This window comes from Musca autumnalis, unplaced genomic scaffold, assembly GCF_047663935.1.
Source record: "Musca autumnalis isolate F117 unplaced genomic scaffold, ASM4766393v1 scaffold_3, whole genome shotgun sequence".
Classification (NCBI taxonomy): domain Eukaryota; kingdom Metazoa; phylum Arthropoda; class Insecta; order Diptera; family Muscidae; genus Musca; species Musca autumnalis.
The window spans coordinates 113892934-113915445 of NW_027411866.1; the positions used below are offsets into that span (position 1 = coordinate 113892934).

Consider the following 22512-nt stretch of genomic DNA (forward strand, 5'->3'; position numbering starts at 1 on the left):
CCAAATAACAAACAGCACTAAACTTTATTTTGGTCCACCCTTAACCTTCCTAGCAAATAAAATGTTCCATTCTAGAAAGAATTTACATACATTGCCTATTCTGAAATGTGTGCATTTTTCTTTGCTCGGATGATTTGTCAAGTGCTATTGTGGTTGTGGTGCCTATTAGCGTTGGAAATGCACTATTTATGTATTTTTAGACCACAAAGCCAATGGTAGAGGAACTTGTGCGTCGTTCTGCTTTCATTTCTTTTTTGGTTTCTCTTTTGAAACATTTCAATGGTTTTTATTTTTATCATTTAATTTTATTTCCAGAAACAAATGGCAACGACTCAGCAGCAGCAGAATGAGCAACATCAGCATTCTCAACATTCTCAACATCATCAGCAGCAGCAGCTGCAGCAGCACAATCAACACCACCAGCCATGTGACAATATTCTGTACAATGACAACAACGACATTGAATTGTATATCGATTCGAATAGCCGCAGCAGTGGTGATTTAGCCGATACAGAATTGGAAGCAAATTTACGACATCATTCGCGTAATTTCACATTGTCTCCGGAGACAACAGATTACGACTCGAATTGTGGCGATTTAGATAGTTTATCGAATGATATTAATTGTACCACAGATTATGGCAAACTTTATACGAGTATGCCAGTATTAGAGGATGGTCTATCAAGTGGTCACGCATCCGATACAGAAAATAATTGTCAAAAATACGATTCGTCGAATGGTGGAAGTGGTGAAGGTGGCAGTAACAGCAATAACGGCAGTGGTCACGACGGCAGTCATCACGACGAAAGTGTGGAATTAAGTGAAAAATTGCAACAACAACAGCAAATAGAAGAACTGTTGGAACAAAATAAATACAACAATAGCTTAAAGCAGCAAGAGTGCATGGATAATAATTGTAGTGCTAATAATTTAATTACCAATCTGGTAGATGTCGATGATGGTGATAACGTAGATGAGATGATGATGGGTGGTGGACGTCATAGTGGTAGTGGAGGAATTGGTAGTGTTGGTGTTGGGGGTCTTGTTGGTGGTTTAAGTGGCCTGTGTCTTAGTGGAGATGGTGATTACAAACATCAGCCCCAACAACAACAAACGCACTGTCTGGACTTAATTAATACCTCAGATAATAATTGCTGTAACAATGATCGATCTCTGTATGAGCCGATTTACGCCACAGTTAATAAACAGCATCATCTTCAGCAGCAGCAACAACAACTGCAGACACAACAGCAGCATCAACAATCACCTCCACCACCTCCTGCACCACAACCACACCGTCCACAGCTACAACAGCTTCAGCAACAACAGCAACAATCGCGTCACCTCAAACACCCTGGACGTGCGGAATCAGTTGAAATACAAGAGGCCATGAAAGAAATACGTTCCGCATTACAACGAGCCAAAACTCAACCAGAAAAATTAAAATTCTGCGATGAAGTTTTACCACCAGATCCAGATTCGCCCATATGGGTACCACGTAAAAATAATGAAGAATGTAATGTTGGCGGCGGCGTCACTTCAGATGCTGGAGATATTATTGGCGGTTCAATATTGGATTCGAATAAAGTTCAATGTGATGATGAGGAACCTGATACAGATTTGGAAACGGATCGTTTATTGGGTCAACAGCGTAATGATGAACAGGACTTCTTTGATGATAAGGTAAGTGAGAGGCAAATTGAAATTAATTTCTAAACATTTCTGAGGTAAAAGCTAAGATAGAGCGATACCTCCCGATGATCGGTATTTTGAAGCTTTTAGCCACATAATTCAACTGAAATGGCTAAAATTTGGTATCTAAAACATCTCTGCTGAAAATTGTCGGTATAGTTTCACATTTTAAAAAGCTCCAATAGAAAAATACTCCTAGATTTTCGAACTTTTGATAGTTTTAGCCTCTGAAATTTGGTGTAAAGCATTCCTGTAGAGAATTGTCGGTATAGGTCCAGATTGGGAAATAGCTCCCACAGAACAACCCCTCTCGATTTTTGGCAATTTTAAAGTGTTTAGCCACATTATCCAACAGATATTACAAAAATGTTGTATTTAGTCTCCCTTTGGGGGTTTAAAACATTTCCACCGAGAATGGTCGGTACAGGTCTACGTTTTCATATAGCTTCCATGGAATGTACGCACCGATTTTCGGTATTTTGAACCTTAAAATTTGGTATTAAATCTCCGTTGGGAGTATAAAACATTCCTGTTGAAAATGGCCGGTACATGTCCAAGGTTTGATAATAGCTCCCATAAAACGGTACCTCCCGATTTTCGGTATTTTGAAGGTTTCAATTCCGTGTGCAAGGTGAGCATGTTAACAATTAGACCACACTGGTACCCGAAATCCGTGGTATTAAATACAGTTTGTCAAGTAATTGTTTTCGAACCAAGAAAACTAACATTTTTCTGTATTAATTAATGAAAAAATTACTGATAATTGTGATAAAAATGTCGGGTTTTTTTGCAAAAATTAGTTGGACGACTTATTTAAGACAAGATAGGATGTATAAATAAAAAATTAACCCACGCGGTCCAACAAAAAATAACGAAAAGCAATAACTACATGTAATGCAAGTTGTCAAATAAATGTTTTCGAAATGTAATGGAGGTTCCAATATACCCCATATTTTCGGTAAATACTTGAAAATCAGGACAATTTATGAATTTTATTTTTAACAGGGAGTAACTACTAACAAGTATCAACAATATTAGTCATCGAATATCCGTACTAGGAGGTTTACCATATGGACCAAGGGAGTACCAGGTCATATTACATGTAAATTGGGTCCTGTAGGTTTTAAACCGGGAATATTTGAAAACTAAGACGTTTTATGAGTTTCTTTAGTTCACTAGGGCGGATTGTCATCAACTAAAATAAATATTACCTTCAGAATAATTAAATCAGGAGGGTTGCCAGATGTACGAAAAAGGTACCAGGTTATATAAACAGTAAACGAGACCACCTGTGTCTCAAAACAGGGCAACGAAGTTCGTTGTTTCACTTAATATTAATTAAGAGGTAATAACATTTCACGAAACTATCGGAAATATCGCAGTAAGAGACTAATATTGCTTAGAAATGTATGGGGTACAGATTTCGACAATTTTCAGAAATGCCTACTACGACCTATCGGACTCATTTCGTGTACTCTGCAATACTACTCAGCATATTTTTTAAGGGAAAAATAAAGCTGGAGGCAAAATAATGCTTCAATTTTACCATGGAAGCCAAAAAACTTAGAGAATTCCTCTGAAATGGCTCTACACAGTGGACATCGGATGTCCATTATAAAATCAGTATAGACTGACAATATCTTGCATATGTATTTCTAAGCGATATTTGTACTTTTATGTCATATTTTGATTTGTTTTAGAGGATTGTTTCTTCCATTAATTTAATTTGAGTTAAATAAACAAATCTTAAGCCCTGGTTATGGATTCAGGTGGTCTCATTTACTGTTTATATTACCTGGTACCTTTTTCGTACATCTGGCAACCTTCCTGATTTAATTATTCTGAAGGTAATATTTATTTTAGTTGATGACTATCCGTCCTAGTGAACTAAAGAAACTCATAAAACGTCTTAGTTTTCAAATATTCCCGGTTTGAAACCTACAGGACCCTGTTTACATGTAATATGACCTGGTACTCCCTTGGTCCATATGGTAACCCTCCTAGTACGGATATTCGATGACTAATATTGTTGATACTTGTTAGTAGTTACTCCCTGTTAAAAATAAAATTCATAAATTGTCCTGATTTTCAAGTATTTACCGAAAATATGGGGTATATTGGAACCTCCATTACATTTCGAAAACATTTATTTGACAACTTGCATTACATGTACATAGTTATTGCTTTTCGTTATTTTTTGTTGGACTACGTGGGTTAATTTTTTATTTATACATCCTATCTTGTCTTAAATAAGTCGTCCAACTAATTTTTGCAAAAAACCCGACATTTTTATCACAATTATCAGTAATTTTTTCATTAATTAATACAGAAAAATGTTAGTTTTCTTGGTTCGAAAACAATTACTTGACAAACTGTATATGCGCTTGTGTTCGTATATTTTTCATAATGGGCGAAATATTCCCGGAATGCCTGTTCCGAGATCCTCTGGTCCGGTCCGGGACAGAAAAAAACACCGGGCCATAGTTGTGCACTGTTTTAGTTCGCTTTGGGAGACTTCAATCCACGTCATGAGTTCTGGTAAATGACGATGCGAATCAGAGGCTATTTGCGACATGATTAAAAGTAGGAACACGGTTCTCAAGTTGCTTTTCGGCAGCACTGGTGGAGCAGAGACAGAAACCTTGTTGAGCTATTAAAATGCAAATGTAGCTTTGTGGTGTGCAAATGTGAGCACTACGCAGTGGAAAAAGATTCAGGGTGCCTTATGCCACCAGTGACTATCTTCATCGACATAGCCATTAAACCCATATTTGATAGACGAGTATACCTCGCAGACAATAGGTCTTTCAGTAGTCAGTCTGCGGCTTTATTTTAATTACTCAAATTGAATCATTGTGGTGAAGGTAATGAATCCTGATCGAGATCTAAAATTGCATTACATTGCGGTTAGGCTTCGATTTAAATTATGCATAAAGAGAACAAGAACAAGAAATGTGGTTAAATAGCATTGCCTTCTTACTCAAAGCCCAATTAATTAAATTCAATTCATTAATCATTATCTAAAAATGTTCTTTCTTTATTTCATTTATTTTCAGACAATATGGCCTAAAACTTCGTGTATTGGTTCTGCCATTAATTCCAGTGATCATTCACCAACCACTTCGGATATTGCAAAAACTCTCCATGTTAAACCACAATTCTCATCAGCAACCATACGTCAAGGTATTGGTACATCGTTGACAACCAATTCCCCCGAACATTGTCAAATGGTAGGCGGTACTGAGATACCAATGACAACACCCGAAAAGATAACCTATACCAAAAGTCCAACGGGATCTATAAAATCCCTTAAGGATTCAGCTAATAGTGATAAAAAAGCTAAATCTCGTAACAAAGAGGGTAAGTGAATGATAAAGAATAATATATGAAATGAATTGTTTTTAATTTAATGTGAATTCTTATCTTTCATATATGTATGTATATTGTTTTGTGTCTGTTTCGATTCTCTATTCCATTTTGCACGCTTTCATAAATTGCCATTCTACTAACAATAAAAAATGCGCACTTTTTATTGTCGTGGTGGTGTGATACGAACGAATATTTTTGTAAGTCTTCTTAAATAAAAGCATTTTTGTTGTTCCTTATCCACCTTATGTCCATCCAACAAGCATTCAAAGTGTCTCTTAGATTTCCTCTAACTGCCCACACCTTTATTTTTTGATTTTTTTTTTGATTGGTTTAGGCAATAGAATATAAGTCACAACCGTTTTCAAATTACAAAGATTTACCACATTATTCTTGTCGCAGATCATCAGTCTCGAGGTGTAGGGGATACTTTTTTCATTGTTATTGTTGCTTTAGTTGTTATTGCGGCAGAAAATTCCTAAAATGCACTCATCTCGCAAAGCCGTTGGCATCAGTTTAATAGACTTTGCACCCAGTTAAAAATGAAAATCTCCAAGGGTTTTGGGCAATATTTTGGGGCTCACTTTCAGAAAGGATCTATATGAACACCCTTTCTTTTATTAAGACTCTATAGGAACACCCTTTATTTTATTAAGGCTCTATAGGAACACCCTTTATTTTATTAAGGCTCTATAGGAACACCCTTTATTTTATTAAGACTCTATAGGAACACCCTTTATTTTATTAATGCTCTATAGGAACACCCTTTCTTTCAGTAAGGGTCTATAGAAGCACCTATTTTTTCAGAAAGGGAAGCAACCGTTCATTCGGAAAGGGTTTATGGAAGCAACCGTTCATTCCGATAGGGTCTACGGAAGTAAATTTTCTTTGAAAAAGGGGTCTATAGAAGCACCCTTTCTTTGAAAAAGGGGTCTATAGAAGCACCCTTTCTTTGAAAAAGGGGTCTATAGAAGCACCCTTTCTTTGAAAAAGGGGTCTATAGAAGCACCCTTTCTTTGAAAAAGGGGTCTATAGAAGCACCCTTTCTTTGAAAATGGGGTCTATAGAAGCACCCTTTCTTTGAAAAAGGGGTCGATAGAAGCACTTTTCTTTGAAAAAGGGGTCTATAGAAGCACCCTTTCTTTGAAAAAGGGGTCTATAGAAGCACCCTTTCTTTGAAAAATGGGTCTATAGAAGCACCCTTTCTTTGAAAAAGGGGTCTATAGAAGCACCCTTTCTTTGAAAAAGGGGTCTATAGAAGCACCCTTTCTTTGAAAAAGGGGCCTATAGAAGCACCCTTTCTTTGAAAAAGGGGTCTATAGAAGCACCCTTTCTTTGAAAAAGGGGCCTATAGAAGCACCCTTTCTTTGAAAAAGGGGTCTATAGAAGCACCCTTTCTTTGAGAAAGGGGTCTATAGAAGCACCCTTTCTTTGAAAAAGGGGTCTATAGAAGCAACCTTTCTTTGAAAAAAGGGGTATATCAAAGCACTCTTTCTTTCAGAAAGGGTATATCGAAGCACACTTTCTTTCAGAAAGGGTCTATCGAAGCACTCTTTCTTTCAGAAAGGGTATATCGAAGCACACTTTCTTTCAGAAAGGGTCTATCGAAGCACACTTTCTTTGAAAAAGGGGTCTATAGAAGCCCCTTTCTGAAAGAAATAGCAGCACTCTTTCTTTCAGAAAGGGTATATAGAAACCCTTTCTTTCAAAAAGGGTCTATAGAAGCAGCCTTTATTTCAGAAAGGGTCTATACAAGCAGCCTTTATTTCAGAAAGGGTCTATAGAAGCAGCCTTTATTTCAGAAAGATTCTATAGCAGCGCCATTTCTTCGAAAACGGGGTCTATAGAAGCACCCTTTCTTTGAAATAGGGGTCTATAGAAGCAACGTTTCTTTGAAAAAAGGGGTCTATAGTAGCACCCTTTCTTTGAAAAAGGGGTCTATAGAAGCACTCTTTCTATCAGAAAGGGTATATCGAAGTACACTTTCTTTCAGAAAGGGTCTATCGAAGCACACTTTCTTTGAAAAAGGGGTCTATAGAAGTCCCCTTTCTTTCAGAAAGGGTCTATAGAAGCACCCTTTCTTTCAGAAAGTGTCTATTGAAACAACCTTTCTTTCAGAAAGGGCCTATAGAAGAACCCTTTCTTTCAGAAAAGGTCTATAGAAGCATCGTTTCTTTGAGAAAGGGTCTATCGAAGCACACTTTCTTTCAGAAAGGGTCTATAGAAGCACCCATTTTTCAGAAAGGGTCTATAAAAGCACCCTTACTTTCAACCTGTCGCAGAAATTTGTAGCATGCGCAAACGACATGAACATGCATGTCGATTTAGGGTTCCTGATGACTTTCGCAGCATCATCCATTGTAAATTGTGACCCCTAGAATTTTGAGGTTGTTTTTGGTCGAAATTCTGCTACCATAGACCATGACATTCAGCTCTATTCTCACCTCTGTTCTGCACAGAGTGGCCGTTGACTTACCTCGCATGGAAAAAGGTGGTAAGATCAGTCAAATAGGAGTTCAGACTTTCACAAATTACATCAGGTAAGGTACCTGATCCCGAGATCTCACAATCATCCGCATTCGTTACGCTCTCAAACAGTTCCGGAAATATTACCCCACCTTGGGGGACTCCCTGTTTCCATCTACGGTGCTTGGACTTCTTGTTTCTGAATTTCAAGTACGAATGGCGTCCACACATATCATTGATTATCCAACGTTTCAAACAAGTCCGGAGGGTTGTGTGCTCAATGTCCTCAAACAGCGTGAGGTGCTTGACAATATCAAAGTCTTTTGATAAGTCTAGCGCTACCATCACTGTTCTATCACACGACTTCCTGTGGTTGAGTCCTCGACTAATACATGTGAAGATGCATGTTGTCGTGTTGTGCTGCTTACGGAACCCATGCAGGTGGTCAATAAATGGATAGCTATTTCTGATGCGTGGAAGCATCAAGGGTCTTTGTCACGGGCAACACAAGCGAAATCGGTCTTTACGATTCACCTTTGCTGGCATCCTTGCATGGTGGCGATTCCACCAGGGCCCACAGCTTGGTTGATTTAGCGTTCCTGATTACTTTCGCAACATCCATTGTAAATTGTGATGGTTCATCCTCGGCAAGAAGAGATCTAATGCGACGTAGTACACTTCTCTTTGCCATGTCACTCCCGGGGTGCTCGACAAACTGTAGTTGCACTTGTTGTTGTAGAAGCATAGAAATCTTCGTGAAAACAAAGGTTTGATGCTGGGTTGGCAGCCGCTGGCCGAAACACTATGGCATCGGGTCAATCCGGTACGGAAGAACCCGCTGCCGTGGAATTGTTCTCACTTCTTCGGATCAGTCAGTGTAACGTCTTTTTGGCATTTGTGATTTTTATCACTTTAAATAAACATTTTGGTAAAGCTACTTCACTAGGAACCCTTATGATCCATTGCAATCATCTTAATTTTTCAAGAAAATGTTTCCTTTTTGTCGATCGTGGAAAATCTTTTTTTGTTAGTTCCTTTGGCTAATTATATTGATTTCCTCAATTTTGATGGATTTATTTTTGATTTCTTTTGCCCATTCTTAGGTTGTTTTTTGGATCCGGCAGTATTGATAGAAGGTGTTCTCTTTCGTGCACGATACTTGGGTTCAACCCAATTGGTGTGTGAAGGCCAACCTACAAAGTCGACACGTATGATGCAGGCCGAAGAGGCAGTATCTCGCATAAAGGTAAGTATAATGGGGGCCTTTGTTTGCCCCATCCCCGACTAATAAAGCTGTTCATTGCATTCTTCTATTCCTCTTTAATGCACGGCTAGCCTCTAAAACAAACCAAAAATAATAGACAAATCTTTATAATAAAAAATGTGTTTTTTTATTAAAAATTTCCCTTCTATAAAAATGCTGCTATAACATTGTTGAATTTGAATTTGCTTGATTGAATTAGGCTTTGGTAAGTTCATATAAAATATATAACAACCTTTTCTTCTCTAACCCAGAAAAATAATAACCCAAAACCTTCTCACATTCATGAATGTTGTATGTTGTTGTGTTGTGTTGCTTCTCCCCCAGAACTATGGTAAATGCCAAGAAATTAAACAAGACTTTGGTTTTCTCATCATCTTTTAGGCCCCTGAGGGTGAAAATCAACCCTCCACCGAAGTGGATCTATTCATATCAACCGAAAAGATAATGGTTTTAAATACTGATCTCAAAGAGATCATGATGGATCATGCTTTGCGTACCATTTCCTACATTGCCGATATTGGTGATTTAGTTGTATTAATGGCACGCAGAAGATTTGTCCATTCGGATCCTTGTAATTCCACTGGTGGTGGAGGTGGTTCAGGTGCAAATGCAGATTCATCCGATATTGCAAGCACCAATGGTGGTGGCGGTACCACCAATGGCAAAGACAAGGATTCCAAAGAAAATACTACCTCTACATCATCAACATCGATTTCTTCGTCATCGAACAACAAACACAATCGTACGCCCAAAATGATATGCCACGTCTTTGAGAGTGATGAGGCCCAATTTATAGCTCAATCCATTGGTCAAGCCTTTCAAGTGGCCTATATGGAATTCCTGAAAGCCAATGGTATTGAAAATGAAAATCTAGCCAAAGAAATGGACTATCAGGAGGTATTGAATAGTCAAGAAATTTTTGGTGATGAACTGGAAATATTCGCCAAAAAGGAGCTGCAAAAAGAGGTTGTTGTACCCAAGGCAAAAGGTGAAATTTTGGGTGTAGTCATTGTTGAATCCGGTTGGGGTTCAATGTTACCCACAGTGGTTATTGCAAATTTGATGTCTGGCGGGGCAGCGGCACGTTGCGGCCAATTGAATATCGGTGATCAATTGATAGCCATAAATGGTCTTAGTTTAGTGGGTCTTCCCTTGTCCACGTGTCAGAATTATATACGTAATGCTAAGAATCAAACAGCTGTTAAGTTTACTGTTGTACCATGTCCTCCCGTCGTGGAGGTGAAAATATTGCGTCCTAAAGCATTATTCCAATTGGGTTTTAGTGTTCAAAATGGTGTGGTAAGTAATCACGAAGGTCGTCTTGTCTTTGAAAATGTCTTAACGATTTGAATCTCTTTTTGCAGATTTGTAGCCTTTTACGCGGTGGCATAGCAGAACGAGGTGGAGTTCGTGTTGGTCATCGTATTATTGAAATAAACAATCAAAGTGTTGTGGCTGTGCCTCATGACACTATAGTTAAGCTCTTGTCATCGTCCGTGGGTGAGGTAAGTTGATATAAGTTAAAAAAAAAAACAACATAATTTTGGGTCTGAAGGACTTTATGACTGCGGTATAGCCAGATCCACTAGCAGGGATGCTCATGGCGGTAATAACAACCTGATGCATCTGTAAAATGTTCGTCTCCTCATGAAGTTGCTCTACTGGTGTCATTAGGTGGCAGGTTTGAATATTTCCACTGCGTGGTTTTGTGGTTTTTGTTGTAACAGTATTTGATATGTTTCTATGCTCCGACAAAACCGGTTCCAAGACCGGTTGAAAAAGGAGGAGGGATTGCCGCAAGACGATATTCCACAATGCATCTCTGGGCGAGCGACATAGATTCAAGTAGTTATCTTCTACCCTAAATGAGATCACCTATCACCGACCACGTGCCTATCGGTGTTTAAAGGGAACAAACTGTATTTGAACGGAGCCTCGGCGACTCAACGAGTATTAGGTTTAGTTGCCAAGATCTTGCCGTCGTAAGTGGGCTACGCCGAGGTGGACCTCAGCGCCTCCATCACTCAATGACTCATGGATATACAAAGTTTAATTAAAAAGACCAACAACTCAACAAACAAACTTTCGACTGATGTAGGAGTGGATTTCTTGTCACCCTCAGTCTTCAATCCGACAAGTGCATCAACTTCTCTATCCCTGGCCATCAATATGGACACCGACAACGAACCCCTCAATACCATCGCCAGCAGCTCAATCTCTGGTGTTGTAGAGAAGCAGACGGGAAAAGGACCAAATAAATGACAGTCTAAACAGACAGAGTCGGTTACTCCTCAACCTAATTGAGGAAATAATCCCCCTTACTCTCAAGGAGGAGAGCATCCCTGATGATATCTTGGAGAATTTATCGCTGACTAAAGATAACATGGACACAACAGTGATCCATGTCCCAACCTCTAGTCATGATAGTGATACCCAATCCGGGAGCAAGATTGCTGAAACGACTTATTCCACTGGGCCAGACATTTTAGTATCGAACAAATCCGACAAACCATTGGTTATCAGGCAAAAAGCACTGGAGGAGAACGGCAAGAGTGAAATATCCATCAATGATATGGATGATTCACTGACATCGCAAACCTCCGAAAATTGCAAAAGCAAAAGAAGCAATTAAAAAGATGTCGTGGGGGCCTGTGCCGCTGAAGTTTTGCACAGTGCCAAACCTGCTCTGGTTTGTCGTGGCAGCAGACACTCCTCAACTGCGATAAATGGAGGATGTTCTCCGATGGTTGTTTATGGCATCTGCGACTGCATCTATGTTAATGCTATTAAAACCTCCCTCTTGTAACCTTTGACCACTCTTTCTATATCAGTAAATTCCATCCACCATATGGATTTTAGGATGGCTCTCATCTTTGGTTAGTTTGTGGTCGGAATCCGCTACCATCGACCATGACGTTCAACTCTGTTCTCACCTTTGTCGTCCATGTGGTGGATATTTGCATATCAATTGTATAATTGGCATTGTAGCTTTCTTTGTATTGAATAAATAAATAAAAATTCCACGCGTGGAAAAAGTTGGTAAGATCGGTCAAATAGGAGTACAGCCTTTCACAAACGACATCAGGAAAGGTACCTGACGCAAAGATCGTACAATCATTCGCATATGTTACGATCTCAATGCAGTCTGGGGGGCGGATTACAGGAGAGGTAGATGTTAAACAGTTCCGGAGATATCACTACACCTTGGGGAACTTCCTGTTTCACTCTACCGGGCTTGTTCTTGTTTCTTGTTCCTGAATTCCACGTACGACTGGCTTCCACACATATAATTGATTAATCAACGTTTCAAACATGATCGGAAGTTAGTCTGCTCGATGTGCTCAAACAGAGTGAAGTGCTTGACAGTGTTAAAGGCTTTTGATAAGTCAAGCGTCATCATCACTGTTCTATTATCCGGCATGCTCTGGTTGAGCCCTCCACGAATATGTGTGAGATGGCGTGCAGCGCTATTGTCGTGCTTGCCTGCTTACAGAACCCATGCTGATGATCAGCAACTGGATAGTTACTTCTAATGCTGGGGAGGACTAAAGCCTCAAGAGTGTTTGTTACGGGCGAAAAAAAAAACGAAATTGGTCCGTACGATTCACCTTTGCTGGCATCCTTGCCGGCTTCAGTTGCGGGACCACCCTGCCCATTTCCCAGACTTCAGGAACGATGTGGGTGGCTACCGACAGTTTGAAAACTTAAGTGAGATATTCGACTCCCGGCACATCCAGCTGTTTCAACATTACCATGGAGATTCCATCAGGGCTCAACGCTTTGGATTACTTAGCTTTCCTGACGACATTCCCAACATTATCCATTATAAATTGTGGAGGTTAATCCTCGGCAGTGGGAGATCTATATGAACGTAGTACTCTTCGCCCTGTCGCTCCCGGGGTGTTCGACAAACTGGCGACTGAAATAACTTGCTCACCTATTCGTCGGGTCAGTCAGCGTATTGTCGCCAAACGTGACTGAGGTCCTGTCTTCCTCCTTTCGAGGGTCCGAGAGTAATTTAACCGTTGCCCACAATTCAATTATACCGGCTCCCATGTTGCAACTCTGCAGATGATTTAACCACTTGTTCCGCTTATACTCGCCGACCAACCTGTTAACTACAAACAAATAACCCAATGTACACACCATCACATCACAACAACATCTTCTCTACAATACACATAATTCAATAGTCTGGATGATCACAATGCACCTCTCCGCGTGGAGTGGCTGCCAGCACGACAGTTACGCATCCTAAACCTAACCTGTTAACTTCTAGTGTCAGTTCCCTGACTCGGGGGTCCTGTGGTTGGCACGACGAATCTCATCACGCTCATGGGCTAGGCTTGCACACCTCTTCGGGTCAGTCAGCGTATCTTTGCCAAACGTGACTGAGGTCCTGTCATCCTTCTTGCGAGGTTTCGAGAGTGATTTAACCGTTGCCCACAATTCACTTATACCAACACCAATGTTGGAATTCTTCAGATGATTTAACCACTTGTTGTTCCGCTAATACTCGCCGACCAACCTGTTAACTTCCAGTGTCAGCTCCGTGACTCGGGGGTCACTGGGGTTGGCACGACGAAGATCATCACGCTCATTTGCTAATCCTGTCGCCTCTGCTCGAAAGTTTATTCGCACTTTGGAGGGTCGGCCTGTAGGTATATGGCGAACCGCCTGCAGCAGTGATGATGTCACGGAACGTCCTTTCTGCTACCCGAACATAAGAAGGTTTGAGCAGATCTCTGAAACTAGGCCAGTATTTTGGTTGTGTAGCCGGTAGTCGAACTGCCCTTAGATGAATATTTCAATTCACGCAGGCCGAGGGTGTATCTCTGTCGGCAACGCCGACTGATCCTTTATTACATGTTATTTACTTATTTACAAGTATGTATGTGGGGCTGCCCCCCTATTCAGTAACTTTTTAACAACTTCACTCATTGTTTATTTTACAACAATTTCATTTGTTTTGTAGTTGTTACAAAAACAAAAGAAATGTTAACAACTTTTCTATCGACAAAAGTTACAGAATAGGCCTAGAGGGTGGGGCGATTAGTATGGAAGGACTAAATCTTAATGATTCAGATTCTTGAGATTGTACTGAACAAAATTTACACTAGACCATAAATTTATGGTGAAAACCGAGTTTTCACATTTTGACTTGCAGTTTTTTTTCTTTTTTTGTTTTGCAAAAAATTTACAAATTTTCTTGGGCTCATATTTAGTAAACTATTTGAACTGTAGACTTATTTTCAAAAGTTAAGTTGTAGCTATTGCCTCGGACTGCAATTTATTTGAACGTGTTACTTAAAAAAAGTCGAAAATGTAGAAAATTCACAAATTTTGACATGTTTTTTTTGTTGTCCTATAACGGCCAAACCAGTGAGATTTTCGATCCAATACGATCCAATTGTGGCCAAGATAGTGATTAATAACTCTCTAGTACATCGCAAAAGCATTGGAACGCTCCTTCAGGCAGAATTGTAAAAGTGCAAATTTTTCGTAAAGTATTGACAAATTACCAAAATTTGCACTTTGGCCAAAACTGCCGATGGATTCCAATGCTTTTGCAATGTGCTAGAGAGTTCTTAACTATTGGCTACAATTTTTGTCTCAGTATTGAATCGAAAATATCAATATGTTGGCTGTTATAGGCCAAAATATCAAAAACAAAAACCTGACAAAAACTGGTGAATATTCTACATTTTCAATTTTTTACCATGAAATCGAAGTTTTTATGTTCAGAGAAATTGTAACCCGAGACAATAGTTACAACTTTACTTTTGAAAATAATAGTACGATTACATCAGAGTTATTTGCCGGGTTAACCCACTTTATGGGGATTTATTTGACGTTTGCACTATGGAATTGATATTTGAAACCCAAACCCACTGGGTTAATCCGGTTAAGTGTAACCGGGGTATAAGTCAAAATTTCAAATGTTTTACGAAATATGAGCCAAAGAAAATTTTCCAATAAAGAAAAAAAAAACTGCTTGTCAAATTGTGGAAGCTCCACTTTCACCGCATACGTGTGATCTAGTGGACTTTTTGACACAGTACATAATTGCAAGAATCAGGAACGCGAAGCGCTCCTTAAGATGTTCAAATCGCCCCACCCTAATGTAGGTTTTAGAGTGAAATTTTTATTTATTTATTCTTTCTCTTTACAGATTTTAATGAAAACAATGCCCACTTCCATGTTTCGTTTATTAACGGGTCAAGAGACGCCCATCTATATCTAAAACTCTCAATCTATATATACTAAAGTAATAATATAAATTATTCAAATTAAGCTTTAAGGGTCGTACGAAATTATATTATTAATATTAGTAATAGACAAAACTTAATTTTGTATAATTTTCACTAAGAGAAAAAGGATGAAAAAAAAAAAACTACTCAAACTTAGAAGAACAAACGAAAAATAACAAATAATAGCGTATTCTAATAGGCAGCAGTTAGGCAAAACAAAAAAATCAGATTATAAATATAAACTTTCAGAATAAAGCTTTGCAATTGACAAACAAACAAAAAGAGGCTTTCAAGAAAACATGAAAAAATGTATTTTTGGCTCAAAAAGCTAACAAAAGAACAGCTTATAAAACAAAAACTAAATAACATTTATAGAATTTATTTAATTTCATTTGCCGTTTTGAGATACAATTTACGAACTACTTCAAATACGGAAGGCAACAACAAGTTCATTATGAATGAATTCGTTGTCCATGAACAAAAAGAAGGAAGCAGAGATTTAGTTTTATATTCAAAACAAAAAAAGTATTAATGAAAATTGCTCACGTTTTCTATTTATCTTTTTTTAAAAAAAGATGAAAGACTGATAAAAAAGAAATTTCCTTTGTTGTGTTTTAAATGGTCGCCAGCCAGCCGTTAAAGGCCATTTTAAGCCACAGCAAACTAACAAAACGAAGAAGAACAAATCAATCATAATTTTTCGATAACGAAATCAACAACAAAAACCAATACAATATAAGCGCATATTAAATTTAAGATTATTATGGAAATTAAAAAAAAAAAGAAAAAAACTTCAACCCGTAAAAATAATAATACTCACATTGAACCCCGTCTTAAATACTATTTTGAAAACTGCTGCTAATTGCATTTAGCTAAAAAAAAACAACTGATAAAACAAAATGCCCCTCTAGACCATAACAACAAAATATCTACAATATTTTAGATTTCAAGTATGTATTCTCGACATTTTTCTCTTTAAGGCTTCAATGAGAAAACGAACAACAACAACTATTTCCACGCCCTAACACCCCACCTCACTCACTGTCGTCCATCTTACACTTATAAAAGACACACAACATACACAGAGGTATATACATTACAGGAATGTTATGCGTCTTTAACTTTAAACTTAAACCAAGTAATTTAAATTTTACAAGACTTGATTTTTTCCAGTTTTTATTTTGGTTTAAAGAACATTGGATGTGTGGTGGTCAGGAGTTTATCAAGAAGCTGCAGGTTAAATTGTAAATACTGACTGACCGATTGTTCTCGAAAAAGTGATTGTGGAAAGTGAATGGATGGATAATTTATGCATCTCCCTCCTCCAACATCCAATGTTTGCAAAGCTTTGTATGCAATTGTTTAAACAAAATCGAAAAGCAAGTATTTTTTAAACAAAATTTAGTGCCATTTTTATATACACCTGTATATGTATTTGTATGTATATATTTCTTAGTATATATAGCCATATAAATATATTTCCAAAATATTTCTTAGTTTTTATTAAAAATAATTGTTACTTAAATATTTAAGTTAAATTTTTTAAAAAACTGTTTTTTTTGCAATATTTAAGAAATGAACGAATTTGTATTGACGACGGTTTACCGTAGCTCAAAGCTTATATATTTTTTGCAATTTAAATGTACTTATATAAAATAAGTTCTCATTATAATTTGTTTTTTTTTACTAATTTTTTAGTTAAATTTATTTTTATCCCCTAAAAACAATAAACAAAAAGACACTGTTTTTTTATTTTAGTTTATTTTGTATAATTAACAGCTTTTAGTTTATATAGTTTTATACCAAAAATTTATTTTGTAATTATTCTAAATATTATAAATAAATGTGAGCTATATTTGGTTATACTCGAAGCTTATCTAAAAAAATATATATTTTGTTTTGTGGTTTATATTTTAATTTTTCTAATGGAAAATGAGGGTAAGTAAAATGATACGTTTCTCGACTATACCTACATTAGGGTGGGGCGATTAGTATGGAATGAAAAAGTCTTGGAGGGAGCGTACTGTGAGAATCGAGCTTTTACATTTTGACTTCCATTTTTGTTTTATTATTATTTTTTTTTTTTGAAAATTTTCTTGGTCTCGTATTTTGTAAACTATTTTTTTTTTATTTTTTTCAAAAGTAAAGTTGTACCTATTGTCTCGGTCTGCAATTTCTCTGAACATATTACTTAGAAAATAACCTTCGTTTTTATGATCAAAAAGTCGGAAATGTAGAAACACATTTTTAATATTTTGGCCTATAACAGCCAAAACATTGAGATTTTCGATCCAATACTAAGACAACAATTTTAGCCAAGACAATGGTTAAGAACTCTCATGTAGTTTTGGCCTTGTAAAAGCAAATTTTGTAAATTTATCAATATTTTCACGAAAAAATTGCATTTTCACAAGGCCAAAACTGTCTGAAAGAGCGTTCCAATGTTTTTGCGATGTACTGGAAACTTCTTAACTGTTATCTTGTTATCATGAATAAAAATTCTGTGTGGAATTTGTTCCCTTTCAACAATTTCACAATTTTTAATTTCCAAATTTATGTCAAAAAGGGAATATTCGGGTATGTGATGAAAACCGAATCGAATCGATTTGCAGAATCGAAATGGTATATAATCGGAGTGCCGTTGATGATACATATAGTATTGCTTCGCAAAAGGCCCTTATTTTAATAATATTCTAAAATTCCATTTTCAGTTTCATTAAAATATTCACCAAAATTAGAGATATACGATTTTGATTTATGGCAAAACGAGTCGAATCGTTTTCCATCACATACCCGATTTTTTGTCGATTCGGCGAGAATATTCCATAACTAAGTGATTCTAGCAGTTTTCAATATTTTAAAACATTGATTTTAAAAAGAATTTCATCATTTCATGATTGCCCTGAACATTTGTTTGGATATTTTGGTCTATAACAATCAAACCATTGAGATTCTGGATTTAAAACTAAGACAAAAATTGTAGCCAAGACAATATTTAATAACTCCCTAGTACATGGCAAAAGCATTGGAACACTCTTTCAGGGAGTTTTGGCCTTGTTAAAGTGTAAATTTTGTAAATTTATCTATATTTTCAAGAAAAATTTGCACTTTCACAAGGCCAAAACTGACGTATGGTCTAGTGGACTTTTTTGCTCAGTATCAGGAACGCGAAGCGTCCCTTAGTTCCGGTCCACACAAAAGCGATTTCATGGAACTAGGCGTTCTTAGATCGAGATCCCCAATACAGTAATTTCATGACATTACTCTACTATGGAACTCGATCTATGGACGCATAATTTCGCTCTAGTGCGGGCCGACCGGGACTTAAGGCGTTCAAATCACCCCACCCTAACCTACATACAGAGCTTTTGTCGGATGAGCAAAACAAGAATAGAATTCGCACTCTTCTTTAAACTTATTTATTTCCTAATCCATTTGGTTTGAATACCTTACTCATTGCCCATTTAGACTATGCTGGATTTCACAAATCCAGTTGATTTAAGTTGTCATTTTCATACAATATATCGTCGTTTTTATGCTTAAGTGTTCCATACGCAATTTTTGACTTTTTGAGATACAGGTGGTTTCTAGGGTTTTCCGGCATGCTCTTTCAGAATTTTTGATTGGCGTGTTTCTATTTGCTCTAGTTTCCGCGATATCAACGTTTCGACGGTTTCTTCAGAAATTATATTAATATTGTAATAACTTACAAGTTTAAAAACATATTTCAAAAATCAGAACTTTAATTTTTGATTTAGAAGTTTTGAATTTATTGAGGCAAAGATGGCAAAATTTTTTTGTCACTTTGTTCCATCCCAGCTGGCTTTTGGAAGATTGTTTTATCAAAAATCACATTGCGGAGTCTTTTTAGATTCCTTTTGGTGATCAAAAATTGATTAAGTCGCTTGTATGATCAGAAAGGGACTCGAAAGTGACTCCCTGTAATGAATAAAAAGAGTTCAATTTAAAATACAACAACAAATGTGTAGCAATCACAAATAAATCTTTGAGGCGTTTAAAATGTGGCTATTTTTTCGTTATTTATTGTCACATTTTGATCTTCATGAAGATTGAAAAATGCTTAATCAAAAACGGGTCATGCAGGTGTTTGAAAAGTGATTATCAGGCATGTCACAGAAAGGAATTCCGATCGAAAGTGGAATTAATTCCACTCCGGAATGAAACCACTTTTGATTTTGCAAACGGAATTGTATTTTAATTTTTTTTTAATTTGCCACTTTAAAACACTCTAAAAGCACTTAAAAATAATAAAAATGTTGTTTTATTAACAAATTTACATTTAATTTCATATTTAAACTAAATAGTTAAGTTTTCCGATTTCACAAAATCGATCGGAATCTGAAGAGTTAAGCTGTAAACAGATACAACGTTTGGGTAAAGTTTTGTGTCGTTTTGGCCGTTTTTACACTGTTGGGCATGATGCCAAAAAATTCAAATTCATTTGAAATATATGCCGGCAAACACATCAACGCCGGACTTTAGTGTCGGCGTCGCCCTGTTGTTGTTGTTTTTTTGTCAATGCCCAACGCAAAACTTTACTCAAACGTTGTATGTGCTTTCAGCTTTAAAGCAAAAACGATCGAAATGAAATTACGGAATTGAAACCATTCCGATCGGAATCTGTGACATGCCTGTATAATTATATATCTTCTGCTCATATTTTGAACAGATAGGTGATTAAAAACTGATTGTTTTGTTTTATTTTTGTTTGGTTGTAAATAGTTCCCATATACACTTTCTATAAAACTTTGATATAAATGTAACGTATAATATTAAGTGTTTAGACAAACACAACACATGTTCAGGTTTTGCCAAGTGAAATGAAGAAGCTGTAGAGGATAATTAAAAGACATAACAAAGCAGAAAAGACTACAAAACAAAGGAAAGAAACAAAAAAAAAAAAAAAAAAAACAATATAAAAAATTCTTTTAATTTATTTCGTCTAATAAAAAGACTCATAAATGACTCCCTAAAGACTCATAACCGATTAAAAACATGACTCGAAAAATAGTCCCAATTGTTGATTAAACAAATCGCCAATAAATGATTGAAATACGACTCGAAAAAGACTTTATATACCATTAGAAAATGGGCAAAAACGACTCGAAACTAATGCAGAGGAAGACTCATTTGTGGTTTGTTTAGAAGAGTCGCCTGAGGTTACGTTTTCCTCCCGACAAAGGAGTCATTTATGATCAGAAAATGAGCTCATATTCCAGCTTTTTAATCGTGCAGTCGGATCAAAAAAGACTCGAATTTGATTAAAATTTTCAAAAAATGCTGGCTAGGATGTGATACACTATATTTTACATTTGTGTCATAAGTGTGGATATGAAACAATTCGACAAAAATTCAATTTTTAAAAATTTCTCTATAACTTTTATATTCCAACATATATTTCTGTGTTTTTTGCAAGTACATTCTAGGGTGCCACCGTGGTGCAATGGTATGCACACCCGCCTTACACGCAGAAGTATTTCAGCCATGTAAATCTTCTCTACAAGTGGTGTCTTAGGACACGCCGTTCGAACTCGGCTATAAATTGTAGGTTCCATATCATTGAGCTTAATATGAATCGGGGTGCATTCATTGATATGAGAGAAGTCTCCCTTGTCCCGCTTGGGATGTTTGCGGAACAATTATATATATATATACGTATGGAACACTTAAGCATGTTGCGTGTATCTGTAGGAGTTTTTTTTATTTTCTGTAATTTCGGGCCGGCCTTTTAAAGCCGTAAAAATGTTGAATGTAGCTGCCGGCCATGAAAAGAGTGAAAACGGAAACAGTTTTGCACTCAGGGTCATGGCTGAAAACAGTGCTGCCAATATTATTAATGCATGTAGGTTAGTGCTTAAGTAACGCACTCAAAAAATACAGCTCTGCCTTCATGACAGAGCGAACAGATGTTTAGACAGAACAAAACCAAAACGAACGAAAAGAAATGTCGGAAAATTATGGAAATCAGGAAAAGGAGGGAGATTCAGCGTCCTTTTTCTTGATATAAAAGGGGAAAAAGACCAAACTCAGACCATTTTCATTTCCAAAGTGGTGCCGGCAAATTAAAACCCCCAAACTTGTGATTTAAAAATATAACCAACAAACTAGAAAGAAGTAAAAAAAAAACACAGACATTTTGTTTTGCAATTGATGTGCCTTTTTATTAAAAGACTTGAAAGTCTCGTTTTTGTAATTGTTGTGGGCGTGATAAAAATTGTAAGTTTAGAGAATATTGTATGCGGTGACTGTGTATAAATAGTTGTATTTTTGTGTTCTTTATTTATTTAAAGTGTACGCCACTCAGCCAAACCAGACCTTCACTGACCTCCTCAGCCGTTACAAAGGAGGGGGTCAGCTTCATTTATTAATAACGGCCGTAAATTGATTTCAACCAAAACTCCTTTGATGTTTGAAAGACGGCAATAATTTTGATGTCGATTGGGTGACGATGTCAGATGAATACCACTGATGTCTATGGCGTGTACATAACCATCTTTACCATTTGTTTGTGAGGTGTCCGCAAAACTGTGCAACGGCTGAGCCACTGAAATGAAAGAAATTGAAAAAATGATGTTTTAAAAAATTGATAAGTACCAGAAATTAATTAAAAGGAAAATTAACATACAAAAATATTGATAACTAAAATTTTTATAATGCATAACTAAAAATAACTAGGTTAAGTTGTGTTGTCCTAAGTGTTCATTCTAATTATATTCTTTTTATTGATTGTGAGGGAAGTTAACGCCAATTTGTTCTAAATGCGAGTGTAGGGTTGCCCTTTAAAACGTTTAGCCTAAATTTCTATAAATTTGGTTTTTTTCTAGAGACAAAGAAATGAGTCTCAAAAACCACTAACAGAGCTCTATTAGGCAGGTCTTAATAATATTTAGGATTGGCCCAGGTTGGCCTTAAAATATGCGTTGCTATACGTTAAAAAAATGGTAATCTAAGAATTGACTCAATAAATAATTGTGATTGTTGGTGTTAAGTTTTCAAGTTAATTATTCGTTAGGTTTAAATATGTTTAATTCCTCAATAAATATGTTCTTTGTGTGATTGTATTGAATAATTATGATGTTCTAATTTTTGTTTGTGAGAGAGGAAAGGTAGTGTAGGCAGTCGTGAGGTAAGTGTCTGTGGGATGTGGGGCCCTTATGATGATTTATGGTTATGTTAGGACTTAAGGGTCAAGGATGGGCGGGCGAAGTGTGGGAGCACATTCATCAAGCTCCCCTGTTTCTAGTGTACTCGTGTTTGTAATCGTTTCATTTTATGTGGTAGTGTGTAGTCTTCATTTTTAATTGTTCGTCCCCTAGGGCTACGGTGGAATGGGATGGGACCGCCCTGAAGATGGCACCCCTGAGCTAGTTGGTACCTCCCTGTAGCGCCACTGCAGGTGGCACGTAACAAGCATGACACCGATAAGTCAAATAAATTGAGGTAATGCACTTA

The 22512-nt window shown here is 36.9% G+C and overlaps 1 protein-coding gene and 1 long non-coding RNA gene across 9 annotated transcripts in view; both read left to right on the forward strand.

Moving 5' to 3' along the window:
- Window positions 1-16494, forward strand: part of X11L — a 44017-nt gene extending 27523 nt beyond the window's left edge. For 6 of the 8 annotated variants that reach the window (XM_073973873.1, XM_073973874.1, XM_073973876.1 and 3 more), the window contains 6 exons: window positions 316-1683; window positions 4749-5052; window positions 8628-8770; window positions 9170-10087; window positions 10153-10293; window positions 14961-16494. In XM_073973873.1, the coding sequence (XP_073829974.1) occupies window positions 316-1683; window positions 4749-5052; window positions 8628-8770; window positions 9170-10087; window positions 10153-10293; window positions 14961-15032 (2946 nt within the window). In that variant the 3' untranslated portion in view covers window positions 15033-16494. The remainder of the gene's footprint in view (window positions 1-315; window positions 1684-4748; window positions 5053-8627; window positions 8771-9169; window positions 10088-10152; window positions 10294-14960) is intronic. The other 2 variants (XM_073973881.1, XM_073973880.1) reach the window with 1 other exon arrangement.
- Window positions 16495-20935: 4441 nt separating this feature from the next.
- On the forward strand, window positions 20936-22126 carry LOC141397536 (uncharacterized). The gene is made up of 2 exons (XR_012411422.1): window positions 20936-21276; window positions 21351-22126. It is a non-coding gene; the product is annotated as an uncharacterized lncRNA (long non-coding RNA).
- The last annotated feature ends 386 nt before the right edge of the window (window positions 22127-22512 follow it).